General features: G+C 41.2%; 1 protein-coding gene across 1 annotated transcript; it reads left to right on the top strand.

The window, feature by feature from the left end:
- Positions 1 to 13,957: 13,957 nt before the first annotated feature.
- On the top strand, positions 13,958 to 15,337 carry LOC129275734 (uncharacterized). Its single transcript, XM_054912222.2, has one exon. The coding sequence runs from the start codon at positions 13,958 to 13,960 to the stop codon at positions 15,335 to 15,337; it is 1,380 nt and encodes a 459-aa protein (XP_054768197.2).
- The last annotated feature ends 216 nt before the right edge of the window (positions 15,338 to 15,553 follow it).

Raw genomic sequence — 15,553 nt, forward strand, 5'->3', positions numbered from 1 at the left:
CCCCATGATAACTACCCTGTGGGACAAATACCCCCAGATAACTACCCTGTGAGACAGGTACCCCATGATAACTACCCTGTGGGACAGGTACCCCATGATAACTGCCCTGTGGGACAGGTATCCCCATGATAACTGCCCTGTGGGACAGGTATCCCCAGATAACTACCCTGTGGGACAGGTACCCCATGATAACTACCCTGTGGGACAGATACCCCAAGATAACTACCCTGTGAGACAGGTACCCCAAGATAACTGCCCTGTGGGACAGGTACCCCATGATAACTACCCTGTGGGACAGGTATCCCCAGATAACTGCCCTGTGGGACAGGTACCCCCAGATAACTACCCCGTGTTACAGTTACCCCCAAATAACTACCCGGTGGACAGATACCTCCAGATAACTACCCTGAGGGACAGATACCCCCAGATAACTAACTACCATGTTGGAAAGGTATCCCCAGATAACTACCCTGTGGGACATGTACCCCCAAATAACACAAAATACCCAGTCAATCACCCCAAAAGTTCAAGGATTTACTCCTAAAGGATAGTTAGCCAATGTCGTAGTTGTCAGGGTGGGGGTACGTTGTCTGGAGGGCGATTTTTCTAATCTAGGGAGATAGTTGAATGGGCTTGAGATTTATCCTAGGGGAGTTCATCATTGGGTCCACGAACCGCTTACCATTTTTAATATTAATATAATATTTTTTATAATTTTAATAAGGTCAATATAACTTGGCTAAGTACTTTATATTCCTTCTGAGATAAACTGTAGTTCATATTTAATTGATGAAAACTGACAATTTCATATGGGATTTTCCTAATTACTACTCCCCTATCTTTCTCCAACACACACACAAACACACACTCTCTCTCTCATCCCTCACTTTATCCTTATCTCTCTATTTTTTTATCTTTCTCTCTCTAATTCTCTTTTCTCCTATTTCTCCGTAGGATAACAAATTATTGAGGGGGGAGGGGTGGGCCTTGGCTCCTCTCTAGATACAATGGGGGAAGGGTTCAGTTTTGCTAACATCGTTTAATCGCGGGGCTGGCACAAACAACGGAAATCTGACTGCGGAAGGCTTGCCACGGGGAAGACTTGGGAAACTTGGAAAGGTAAACAGACGCAGGAAACAAGCCTATAGCCAAGGCCTATAGACGCTGGAAACCTCGATATGAATTTAATTAAGTCCCTATAATGACCCATATGTATGAATATGAGAATTCCCCAATAGAGGTCCAGATTAATTAGAGTATAGATAATAGGTCTTGCTAGATATAAATTTTCTTAATAATTATTTTGGGCGAGCGACCTGAAGTAAATAGTCTAGGAATCAATCTCTTCGTATATATCGACGCCGGAATTAACAGACGTGGAAACGAATGTCGAGACTGGGAAGCTGGAAATAGAAGTTTTCTCTTAACAAGCTAGACGCCGGTTAGATTTGGAAAATTCTTATACTTGGATGCCCAAAATACAAGTTTAATAAATAGTCCTTATATTCCTCTAATAACAAAAATATCTTAGAGCTTATTTGTAAATATTAGACATTGTTTACCTGTAACAGTGGCGAGTCAAGTAAAGTACATGTATATATATTTATGCAATTTGAATAATAAAGTGCACCATTATTTTTCTTTTTGCCATTGAAACTAAAATCTGAGTCACAAACCCCTGTGTCTTTTTTTGCTGTGTACCCCCGTAGTCATATATTTTGACGAAACGACCCTTGATTGCAAATAATCTATAGCGAGCCGCTCTAGCATTTTCTTCCACTCTTTTTACTATAATAATTCTCTTGGAAACTGCATGCTCGGAAGATATTGAGATAGACAAGAATGGAAATAGAGAAAAGCTCAGGTGATCCACCAAAGACTGAACACCATCCTGACGTAGAGATCGGAATGGAAGAAATAAGCGAGAGCGGCGGCCGCTACAAAACTTTAAATCTTTAAAAGATGAATACAATTGCTTTCTTTACCGTTATAACAGAGGAAAGATCCTATTAAACTGACGAACAGCAATCAGGGTAAACAACAAAAGTTCAAAAAGCTTCCCATAACATTTAAGTTAAGTTGGAGTTCAGAAAACGGACCATAGAATGTATCGCAGTATTCTTCACTGGACTACGCTTACTCTTTCTTACATTCAAATTCCAATTTGGAGTACTCCTTCAACTCCTCCACTCTCGGCAACGTGACCAATATATAATAACAAAATTAAACTCAAGAAAAGAAAACAATTTCAAGTTCCTTCTGTCAATACAGTGTATATGAATATATTTATTCTATAAACTCACATGAGTACTGATGTAAGGTTTTTACTATCCATATTCAATATCTTCATCATGATTATCAACATCATCCCCCAAAAACAGTTTGTGGCAAATTACAATGGTTTTTGTAGTACATAATTTACTCACAATAAATATAATATATACATACATGTACAGATATATGTATAGTAATTACTAATGTTATAAACATTATGAATTATAAACATCTGAACACTGTAAAAATATCAAATTACATTATTTTTCCACTAATGCTTAGCTTATTGAGAATGGCAAAATGTGTGCGTGATTTAAAAAACTTATGAATTACTAAACAGCAAAAATACAAAGTAAAACAAATTATATACGTTCATCAAATCACATGACACAATTACAGCAACTTTCAACAATCATAACATTAATTTGTTATTACACTCTAAAAACAGTCTAGTCAAATAATTAACTACATTTCCCTGTCAAGTATAATTGACTTGAAAATCAGTCAATTTCCAGTTAATTAGCTCCCTTTTACTATGTCTGTCATCGATGAATAACTAAGGGCCTTTTCACACGTGAATCTTGAATCATTGTAATGATGATTGCAATTTGTCTTTAGAATCATCGGACCTTTCACACGGAAAATTTGTACCGCAATTTGAGTGAAACTTAACTGGAATTCACCTCCGGAGTAGAATTTGAATTCGTGATTGTGATTAGCGTTCGTGATTCTTGTTTGATTTCACACGTGCTAAAAATTTGTCATTAGCCTTACTTTTCACTGGAATCATTCAAATTACAATTTTTTTCTACCGTGTGAAAGGGCAGTTAGTCCCAGTGCAAAAGTTATGTTTGACAGGTTTCCTTTAATGCGCTCAGGGAACAAGCGTGATCGCTTATTGGCCAATTCCTATAGCTGTGTGCGCTGGGCAAAGCTAGCTAGCTGGGCCTGGGCTAGAATATTTGATTTATTCGTTTGATGGATAATTTTGTGAGGCAAATGCTGTTGGAATGAGGGATGAAGGAGTTGACAGACATTTTCAAGTGTAAGTTTAAACTGCATTAGGTCTTCCATGTAGTGCAGTTTTTCACCTGCATGTGGTCGGACCTGACAAGTATTTTGAATTTGAAGAGAATTAAAAAAAGATATCCAAATATTTTTTATGATTTTGTTGATAAATCGCGGTAACTCGATATGACCAAAATATTGTCGATGAATTTTTTTTTTGGACAAACAAGTTCTGCTTTATATTGTTATAAATTTACACCAACTCGGAATTCCTGATTAAAGTTGGGACCCAAATGCCTGCTTTTCATGAACAAGCACAGATGAAAACCTTACTTTCATTTCCCCTTTCCCTATAATCTCACAGAATTGCAGCTCATTAATAATGAATTTTCAGACTCGGTGATATACCATATTATATTTTGCTGGCAAAAACAAACTAATATTGACATCAAATATTGACTAGCACTAGTAGAGAAAATGTATGCTTGGAGAGGACAGGTATCTGTCTTGTTATTTTGCAACATAATTATTGCGGATGTAACAAGTAGTATATTAGTGTTTTATAATTCAAGTGGGCCTATATTACAAGACTACACTGATGGGAAAGGTGCATTATTGCCAGTGAACCATATGGAAAATAGTGTACATTCTCTATGGGAGACAAAATGTCCCATACATGTACATTACTTGTCCTTATTTCATTTTATTTAGAGACTGTGATTAGATGGTTTTGCCATGTAACATTAAACTTGCCTTTGAGATACTTGAGTGCTATGAATTTCATCACACTGAATTACAAGTTGTCAAATACAAGTTGTCAAGTATCGATAACAACCAACTGGGGACTGTCCTCTGTTGTGTGCTTGGAATGTGCGTGTATGATTTAGGTTTGAACCTGGATGTATCTTTAACAATTCAAAAGAGGACTGTTATTGGGTGTATCGATAACACACATCCTCTAATGTATGCTTGGAATGTGTGTAAGGTTGGAACTTGGATATGCAGTACATTTATCTTGTACAATTCAACTGAGGACTGTCCTCTGTTGATCTCTCAGACGATGTCTTCATAAATGCTGATTTTTTTTTTAAATGAGCGGGTCGAGGGATCCTTTTCTGGTCAGATATGGATTGCCAGATATATATCCTATCCACTGGTTATTCGACCCCCGAATTTCATCCTTATTTTTTATGAATTTTTTGAAAGTGCCAATTTTACACGCGATCGAGTCTATGGGAGATGAATTAGGCCTGTGATACCTATAATCCAAAATAGGGGAAAATTTCAGTTTTCAGTATGTCGATGAAATATGCACTAAAACTTGTCAATAATAATTACTTTTCACTAATATTCATATTTCAATCATGATGTGATGCAGTAAAGAGGCTGAATTGGGCTATGCAGGTAACTGTAGTCTGCTGCTTGTATGTGGATAGGCAAAACTTGTGTGTGTTGTAAGTTACATCCATATCTACCGACGATTATGCTGTGCTAGCTGTGTTATTCTAGTTCGATCGTTACCAGCTATAGAGTTAGGTATATCGAGTGATAACTTGCGAAAAGATGGCTGTTGCAGTTGGAAGAGGAATGACGAGGAGTGAATTGAAGAATCTGACAGAAGACGAATGGTGTAAACTTTATGGGGATTATAGGCATAACTTGTGTGTGTTGTAAGTTACATCCATATCTACCGACGATTATGCTGTGCTAGCTGTGTTATTCTAGTTCGATCGTTACCAGCTATAGAGTTAGGTATATCGAGTGATAACTTGCGAAAAGATGGCTGTTGCAGTTGGAGAGGAATGACGAGTGAATTGAAGAATCTGACAGAAGACGAATGGTGTAAACTTTATGGGGATTATAGGCATAACTTGTGTGTGTTGTAAGTTACATCCATATCTACCGACGATTATGCTGTGCTAGCTGTGTTATTCCAGTTCGAACGTTACCAGCTATAGAGTTAGGTATATCGAGTGATAACTTGTGAAAAGATGGCTGTTGAAGAGGAATGACGAGTGAATTGAAGAATCTGACAGAAGACGAATGGTGTAAACTTTATGGGGATTATAGGCATAACTTGTGTGTGTTGTAAGTTACATCCATATCTACCAACGATTATGCTGTGCTAGCTGTGTTATTCTAGTTCGATCGTTACCAGCTAAGTTAGGTATATCTAGTGATAACTTGTGAAAAGATGGCTGTTGCAGTTGGAAGAGGAATGGCGAGGAGTGAATTGAAGAATCTGAAAGAAGACGAATGGTTTAAACTTTATGGGGATTATAGGCATAACTTGTGTGTGTTGTAAGTTACATCCATATCTACCGACGATTATGCTGTGCTAGCTGTGTTGTTCTAGTTCGAACGTTACCAGCTATAGAGTTAGGTATATCGAGTGGTAACTTGCGAAAAGATGGCTGTTGCAGTTGGAAGAGGAATGGCGAGTGAATTGAAGAATCTGACAGAAGACGAATGGTGTAAACTTTATGGGGATTATAGGCATAACTTGTGTGTGTTGTAAGTTACATCCATATCTACCGACGATTATGCTGTGCTAGCTGTGTTATTCTAGTTCGATCGTTACCAGCTATAGAGTTAGGTATATCGAGTGGTAACTTGCGAAAAGATGGCTGTTGCAGTTGGAAGAGGAATGACGAGGAGTGAATTGAAGAATCTGACAGAAGACGAATGGTGTAGACATTATGGGGAGAAGATTAGAGAGAAGCACAGTGGGTCTGAGGGGGACCAAATATCTCAGTGTTGGATTTTCCATTGGAGGAGCAAGAAAGGCTCAAAATACAAGTGTATGGATAGGCAAGACTGTGCGCGCAGCAAACAGGGTGGCCTATATGATCAGTATTGCCGGGTCTTGGTCCTTGCCATCTGAGCTTGAAGTGTCCCATTTGTGCTGTGAGCCTGCTTGTGTTAGACCAGCACATTTGGTACTTGAAAGCCATGAAGAAAACAAGTCTCGACGAAATTGCAATTCTTTGCAAAGATGTCTTGGGCACGGAACCAGACCATTATGTATCTTTAAAGTTTAACTTAGATCCATTAACTTAGTAAAAAAAGTTAGTATTGCTCCTTCCTTAGACTAGGTTCCCCCAGCCCAATAAGGTAGGCTTATGGTAGGCTGCAACTTTAGGCATAACTCTGTTTTATGTTACAATTATCTAGTACAACTTCATGTGTTTATAGGCCTGATCTAAATCTAGACCGAATTGACCGTGGGCTAGATACCTAGAAGTTATAGGCCAAATAAGAGTTAGATTAGGTCAAGATCCAGATCTATCCAGTCTCCATGGTCTAAAGTTAGGTCCATAAGAAGGTAGACTAGACCAGGTCTAACTTAGCAAAACAATTGCCTGTAAAAAAGTCAGGGAGAGCCTAATCACTATCACTCTCACTTATAGTGTTCAACAGGGTTCTATCATAGTTATGATCTATTGTCTTGTTCCAACTGTCCTTTCATATAGCATTCTTTCGAGTTTATGTCCATTCGCTTCCTCTCGTATAGTCTGAACCTATACAGGCGATGAAGAGCTCTTGCACGCTTGACATGAATCCTCTTTGATCTGTCCCTCCAATAATCCCGTCTTTTCTGCATCTCTTTCAGTCTCTTCACGACTCTGGGACTTGTGAGACAGTCGAACCTTTGCTGCAGCAGTCTAGGATAGGATGGATGCCCCTGCTCCGTTATTGGTTAAGATAATAGCAGAATGGTCTCTACCTTCTTATGCATCGTCTGAAACCATCTGCTGTAACCAAATCAAGGCTTCTTAGCACAACTCAGAAATACGAGTCGATGAATAGTGCATTTAGCACCACTTATCCAAAACATACTAAAACCTTTACCAGGAACTATGAAGGTAGAGACCATGCATAAGAACAGTCTGTATTCATTGTCGATCAACAAAGGTATTATATAATGGTACATGGGCACATTCTTTTCGTACAAAGAACTGTTACAAAGCTATTAATCGCTTTCAACATGTTGTTGATCCTACGGTACCAGAAAACGATGATGATCCATTGGCTAAAGTCCGGTATTTGATCGATCACATTAATTCAACGTGTGAACAGGTTTACCAGCCATTCCAAAACTTGGCGATTGATGAATGAATGGTATGTGCCAAGGGACGTTTTCGATTCCGCATGTTTATTCGGGACAAGCCAACCAAGTTTGGTTTTAAGTTGTGAATTTTAGCACAATCTAAAAACGGTTATACTTAATACAAGTTCGATGTCTATGCAGGTAGAAGAGTCATAGGGAAGTTGCAACACGGGTTTGCCTTTTAAGTTTTTACAAAATTTGTGTAGGGCTAGAGTGTCAAGGATATCATTTGTACTTCGATAATTTTTACACCACAGTGGGTCTTCTTCAAGAACTAAAGCATGAGGGATATTGGCATGTGGTACAGCCCTTGCAACCATTATGCACAATGGATGCGATGCTTCTATTCACTCCCTGCCACAGAGATGTCTCAAGGAATATTGTGAATACCTTCTTCTTGAAGGAGTGGGTAACTTGTGAAAAGATGGCTGTTGCAGTTGGAAGAGGAATGACGAGGAGTGAATTAAAGAATCTGACAGAAGACGAATGGTGTAGACATTATGGGGAGAAGATTAGAGAGAAGCACAGTGGGTCTGAGGGGACCAAATATCTCAGTGTTGGATTTTCCATTGGAGGCGCAAGAAAGGCTCAAAATACAAGTGTATGGATAGGCAAGACTGTGCGCGCAGCAAACAGGGGGGCCTATATGACCAGTATTGCCGGGTCTTGGTCCTTGCCATCTGAGCTTGAAGTGTACAATTTGTGCTGTGAGCCTGCTTGTGTTAGACCAGCACATTTGGTACTTGAAAGCCATGAAGAAAACATGTCTCGAAGGAATTGCAATTCTTTGCAAAGATGGCATGTGGTACAGCCCTTGCAACCTTTATGCACAATGGATGCGATGCTTCTATTCACTCCATGCCACAGATTGTCTCAAGGAATATTGTGAATACCTTCTTCTTGAAGGAGTGGGTAAAAAAATATTATGGGAATTGTTATGTACTATTGAAGAATCTATAAATAGAAGTGCCAGCTGTAATGTACAGTAATCTACATGCCATCCAATGACAATAGATGGATACCTGAATGGAATACCATTGACTATAAGAAGAATGTCTCTACTCAGAACTTCCAAGCAACTTCACCACTTAGCAGCCAAGCAGAGAACACCTACCTAAAGTCTCAGGTTAAGCATTCATGTTCATGTGTACTTAAGATATAATAGGAATAACCAGAGATTATTCCTGTTATTCATTTGAACCGGAGATAATGGAGGCAATATGAAGAGCAACATTTGCCCTTTCTTTGTCCAACACGTGGAGAATCAGAAGAAGATGCATGAAAGACATAGAAAAGAGGTGCTGTGAGATATTTTGCCTTATATTACAGACATCACAAGGCATTTTTACTGTTCACTCCAAATTACTGGTCAACATGGAGAAGATATTCCTGCCTTCTCCCAATCAATGTCAACAGGAATCAATGGATACGGCTGGCAGCAGAAAAAAGGGAAGGGAGAGGTATTGATCCTTGATTCCATGTCCAACAAGGTAACAAGGGACTTCTATTTTGAAAAGTTCAGGTAATGTTTCCGCCTTTAATAACTGTCTTTATTTTTCATATTTAATTTCTGTGCTTCGAATACTATCCTATTAATCTCTTGATTCCACGTATATAAAATGACAATGAATGATACACTACCAAATTTTGATCTCCTTTAAGGTGAAGTTCAGAGATTTTGTTCTCGAAAAGTAAACTTTCTGAGGATTAACCAACGTGAGAAATTCATGATGCAGCGTATATTAGGCTGGGGGTGATGACGCCCCTGAGCATATAAAGTGAAGTACATGTAGATGGAGCATTCCAGCCTGCAACTTTTGAAGAAAATGAAGATGCAGCATCCCACTCTGACAGTCAGGAATAGGAAAATTCAGCAAAACAAGTAAGGAGTTAAACGCACTGGAGCACGGAATGCAAAAAGAAAACATAAATATTCCCTGAAATTCATATTGGGAGAAGCCAGCAAAAAGCTTCCAGGTTATTAAAGAAGTGGACAAATTTTTGAAAAAGAATCCCACTTTTCCAATCAGAGACTGGATGGTCATAAGGAGATGCATATTTTAACAGGAAAATCACTGAGAGTAGGAGTATGGCTTGCAGCTTCATCTGTCTTTGAAAGCACGACATTCAACTTAATCACAGCAAAGACATGTGGATTCATGATTACCAAGCATCAGATTGCCGAACTGAATAAAGAAGGCCAGATTCAGGAACGTCAAATGCAGTTGCAAAGACAGAAAATGCTTTCTCAAGAATAATGGCAGTCGATCTGAAGATCTTTTAAAGATTGAGCTGTCGCCATTTCCTCAAAGAAACAACTTCAGTAGACAAAACAATTGCAAAGTTTGCAGTGGCTTTAAATTCTGCCTCTTCTTGATTTATTCAATAAGAAAAAAAATCTTTATACAGGTGTTCTGTTTATCACCTTGAGCTTATTAAAAGGAATACAATAAAGAAATAAGTCCCTTCACAGGTGTTCATCTATTTTCTTGTACTTATTTCAACATTTAGTTACAGGTCGGCATTCTGTCTGAAATTATTTGATTTCCTTATTTAGGTTTTACTTCCCTTTTCAGTTTTTGCCAAGGAACGTGGGGCCATGGCAACTCCACCAAGGAATAGCCAACCTATTCTTTACTTTGGAACCGTTTTTTGACAAAGACATGATGAACCACATAATGAGGGAGACAAACCGATATGCGGAGGCCTTGTTGGCAGATGAGTCAGTCATCGATTGGATCGAAAACCACCCACACTCCAGATTCAAGAAGTGGCCCGAAAATGGGGTAACTGCGGCACTTATCAGGAAATATCTTGGCTTGAGTCTGAATACGGGGCTAGTACGGAAGAAGAGCTTGGCACACTATTGGTCAACGCAGCCTAGTCAACCCACACCATTTTTCAATTCTGTTATGCCATTATTGCTATATGTTCTCATCAACAGAATGATTCATGTAAATGACAATGCTACCGAAGGGCAGAGAGGCGAAGAGGGGTTTGACCCATGGCATAAGGTGAGACCAGTACAGGACAGACTCAACGATACCCTCAAGAGGCATTATGTCCCCACACAAAACATCAGCATCGCCCAGTCGATGATCGGAATGAAAAAACGTATTGTGTACATTCAGTACTTACCAAACAAGCTTCATGTCAAGTTTGGTATAAAATAGTTCACGTTGTGTTGTGTGGGCAGGTATGCTACTGGCATGGTATTAGTCATCACTGGGGGAACCTTCTTTAATATGTCTCCTCACCTAAATCTTTTAACTTCTGAATGAAAAAGAATTTCTTTCATATAAATATTGTACAAATACGTTGTTGATATCATTTGTCCATCAGTTCCTATTCCTAAGGGTGGTGCATGTGGCATATTTCTCAATATATTAAGCAAAATATATGAACTTCTAAAGGAAGCTTACACCCACAGCAAGCACTTATCTCTTGATCCCAAATACTGTCCATTGTGTTGATTGCATCCCTTATTCCCTAAACAGCTTTAGGAAGCTGAGTCCCATAAGAACCTGCCTATTTATAATTAACTTTTCAAGGGTCACAGAAATGTACATACTACATGTAGTATCATTCACTGTGCCGATTTCTTTTCTTTCTGTTTTTTTTTTTAAATCTTCATATACATCACATCTACCAGCAAAGAACAAGTGCCAGCAATTAAAAGAAGGGACAGCTAGTCACAGGTTGACCCTTAAGAGGCAGATGACAGCGCCAAAATGCATGCCCTTCTCTTCCAGTGCCAAGGATCGGCCTGGGACTTTTGGGTATTTTTGTTTTCGGGTACCCGTGGCAATTTTCGGGCGGGTACCCGAAATTCATGTCGCATGAAATAAGACTGGTGGAAAAATCCCATAGGTGACGTCATCCAGCCACTGCGCCGCAAGCAAACTTATGAATGAAAATATAGTAAGCATGCGCAGTGCAAGCCTCCCGTGCCCCACGCAGTATTCCATCAAAACAAGTCTGCAATACTCTGTCACCTCGTACCAAAATCGACCTAGAATTCCACTTTCTTATATTTCATATTAATTATGAAAGGTATTCTCAGAGAATCTGTTTTCTTACCGATATCACACAGGTAAGCAAATTTTGATTACTTCTTGCTTTTCCGTCAAAATCTTACGAAGTAGCGTCGATATTACATCATGTTCGTGAGTTTGTAGAATCTATCACTACATGCACAAAGTCAATTGATTTCCGGGTAGTTTCGGAGCGCCGAATGCGCCAGCCAATCACGATCGGGTTACCATAAGTTATATCGCTAATCAGAACCGCAATGCATCACGGGATCGAAAGGGGGGCCGTTAGCTAGCTCTGCAAGTGCGCAGAGCTAGCTAACGGCCCCCTTTTCGATCCCATGATGCATTGCGATTCTGATTAGCGATAAACCTTATTTTGGGTTATGATGAACTGAAAATGGTAACACGAACGTGGTTGGCTGGCGCTTCGTATGCTCAAGCTGCAATTAAGCAACATGGCGACGATCGAACAATCTCAGTCACATCATCACTTGAAAAACTTGTATATTTATGGATATTTCGAGGTTAATTGGTGAGATTCAAAATGAGACTTGTGTACTTTTGTGATGAGTTATAATCATGTCTTACACTACGCACTACGCAAATACGTAGCAATTTTCGGGTATCGGGTATTGATTTTTCTACCCGGGTACCCGATGAATCCGGGCGGGAACCGGATACCCGGGTTTTAGTCCCAGCCCTAGCCAAGGAGATTGAGCACACTAGAAGTTCCAAAGCATCTATTCTGTCACCTCTGTGCCTGTCTTTGTAGGCAATGCTACAATAATTATTTACAGGGGTCAACACTCTACAAGCATTCGCTTCTTAGATCTTTATGTTAATGATAACGCTTTATGGGTCATCAGGGTCTCTCCGTCCGCCGCCGCACCCACATCTCTCAACGCCTCCCAGATGATGTTGACCAGAAGGTGACAAATTTTCAGAGATTCGTAATCAAGATGCATCGTCAGCATGACTACCCTCTTTCTAGGATCGGCAATGCTGACCAAACTCCTCTGACGTTTGACATCCCACGCCACATCACCGTGGCTGCCAAGGGGTCGAAGTCTGTCAACATCACAACAACGGGAGATGAAAAGGATCGATTTACCGTGATGCTTTCCTGCACCGCGGATGGAAGAAAGTTACAGCCATACGTAATTTTCAAAAGGAAGACTCTGCCAAAAGACAAGTTCCCCACTGGCATCTTGAAAGATGAAAGATTTGTTGAAGATTGGGTCAAGTGTGTTTGGGGAAGCCGTGCAACGAGTCTCACCAAGCGACGCAGTCTTGTAGTTCTAGACGCGTTCCTGTGCCACAAGACGGAGGGAGTGAAGACGACGATGCGGCGATCATACCTGGAGGTATGACCTCGATTCTCCAACCTCTAGATGTTCGTGGAGGGAGTCCACAATTTCACCAAGACGGGCCGGCAGTGGAAGGCAGATCTTCCAACTATCTGCACCTGGATCCTGGACGCAAATTTCGACAGTAATTAATTACTGCTTATTTAGAGTTGAAAAGCTAGGGGAAAAAAATGTGGCGCAAGTAAGGAACGTGCCGATTTGAATGGGTGATTTTCCCGGTAATGTTCAGGTCTTTTTTTTTTTTAAGTCCAAAAGTCGGGATGGGATGTGCCTTATAAACGCGTGCGCCATATACACAAACTTTATGGTATTTCAATATATTGTATCTGGTTTGAATCATAAATATTCAAACATCAATGTAATTCCTCTTGAATTTATCATAAAGCAATATACCCTACATAAATTAAATCATGTATGCTCATTGGTTTAAATAGCATCATGTGACCAGACCTATTCTCACTATTCTGTGATGTTGAAAATGAAACGCCCACTGAAGAAAAATTGCTGTGACGTCAATGAGGGAATAGTGCACTATTCCATAATTGACGTCACAGATCGTGACGGCGCAGGTGTAGCATGTTTTTATGCCCAGGCAGTGAAAACGCCCGGAAATGCTAAGACGGAAAAAAAATGTCGTTCAGGCATTTCCGTCCGCCCGGACGTAAAAAACGTTTTTGCCCGCTGAAAATGTCTGTTTCCGGAAATTATGTCCGCATATATTTTTTTCAGCGACTGGAGTACAGGCTACGATTTTTTTTTGGCAACTGGAGTACAGGCTACGATTTTTATGGGCGACTGGATCGGAAGCTATGATTATTTAGGGTGTCTGAATCACAGGCTATCTGGTAATGGTGTCCGTGGAGTGCTTGCGAGAAAGTAAGTCAATCATATGTTGTTTGAAGGTTTGCATGGTGGCATGTACAATCGCTGATGTGGTTTACGCTACACCATGTGGAGTATTATAGAAAACCGTGGATAGAAGAAAAAAGAAAAAGAAATGGATAGGAAAGAAAGTGGAAATTTGAGAGTTATCTTACTTGAATGTAGTCCTGAAAAGGACTGTAAACCAGAAGAGATTGATGAGTTGAAACAGCTTGAGTAGTAGGATGGATGAGGAGATGCTGGCTTGAGTCGGCGAGTAGAGATGATGAGCAGAAGCAGCCATGGGATCACCTCTCTCACCAATCATCGTTCACATCTTTATGGAACAATTCGAGCACCAAGCACTCAAGACTGCCAACAAACCTCCCTCACTCTGGCTCCGCTACGTCGACGACACCTTTGTCATCTGGCCGCACAGCACACCTGACCTTCACCAGTTTCTTAACCACCTCAACCACCAGCACCCCAGCATCAAGTTCACCATGGAGACCCAATGTGACAACTCAATTCCTTTTCTAGACGTTCTCATCACCAAGACACCCTCTGGATTCCCGTCTCACCAAGTGTACCGGAAACCCACCCACACCGACCGCTACCTCAACTTCCACTCGCACCACCACCAATCAGTCTCCGACACTCTCATCAGACGAGCTCACCAACTTAGCGACAAGGCACACCTTCAGCAGGAACTCAAGCACGTCACCCATGCACTCACCACGATCAACCAATACCCCAGAAGAAGGATCAACACTCAACCTTCCCGTCATCAACCCAGCACCAATAGCACCGCAAACCCATCCAAAACCAAGCCTATCGCCACCATAGTACTTCCCTACATCGGCAAGACTTCACACCGACTACAACGTATCCTCCACTCTGCCAACATCCTCGTCAGACACCAATCCTCTCGCAAGCTACACTCCATCCTTCACTCTCACAAGGACAAGCACCCACCCAACAAGCAACCAGGCGTCTACAAGATCCCCTGCGACTGCGGCAAAGTCTACATCGGGGAAACCAGGCGAGACTTCGACACCAGACTCAAGGAATACAAGACCCACCACCGACGCAGCGACTGGGACAGATCTGCCATCGTCAAGCACGCACAACAAGAAAATCACCGCATAGACTGGGACAAGAGCCACCTCATGACCAACATCCGTCACTGGAATACCAGAAGGGTTCGGGAAGCCATCGAGATACACCAACACAACACTGTACCTCAAGACCCTGGCCTCCACATCAACAGCATCTGGCACCCAATCCTACGTCACCACCCAGCTTCCAACCAATCCACAACCAACTCCACAAGCAACCCGCCGCCCACCGTCACTCTACCAAGCAAACCTACCCAGCACAACAGTCAAAGTGCACCACCTACCCAACCAGCGACTTCGCCGACGCACACACCACCGCCACCTACACCTCGCTGTAACCTCCGCCGACCAACATGCAGAGCGCCACCACTGATCAATCTACTATGCCGCCGACAAACACACGCCGCCGCAACTCACCCTGCCGACACCACGTCCGCATACCACCGCCCACTTGTTCCCGCCAAAACCGCTGACTCACGCACAGAGCGCCACCTACGTGCTTTCCCCCACGTCCGCACCTACTCCAAAAGTACCGCCGCACGCCGAGCGAACACTCACTCCTGAAGACGGACAGTCAACCTGCCCGAAACGTTGAGTCTCTCTACTGCTTCTGCTCATCAACTCTACTCGCCGACTCAAGCCAGCAACTCCTCATCCATCCTACTACTCAAGCTGTTTCAACTCATCAATCTCTTCTGATTTACAATCCTTTTCCGGACTACATTCAAGAAAGATTACTCTACTCTCAAATTTCCACTTTTTTGCATATCCATTTCTTTT

Source organism: Lytechinus pictus, chromosome 14 (genome assembly GCF_037042905.1).
Source record: "Lytechinus pictus isolate F3 Inbred chromosome 14, Lp3.0, whole genome shotgun sequence".
NCBI classification, from domain to species: domain Eukaryota; kingdom Metazoa; phylum Echinodermata; class Echinoidea; order Temnopleuroida; family Toxopneustidae; genus Lytechinus; species Lytechinus pictus.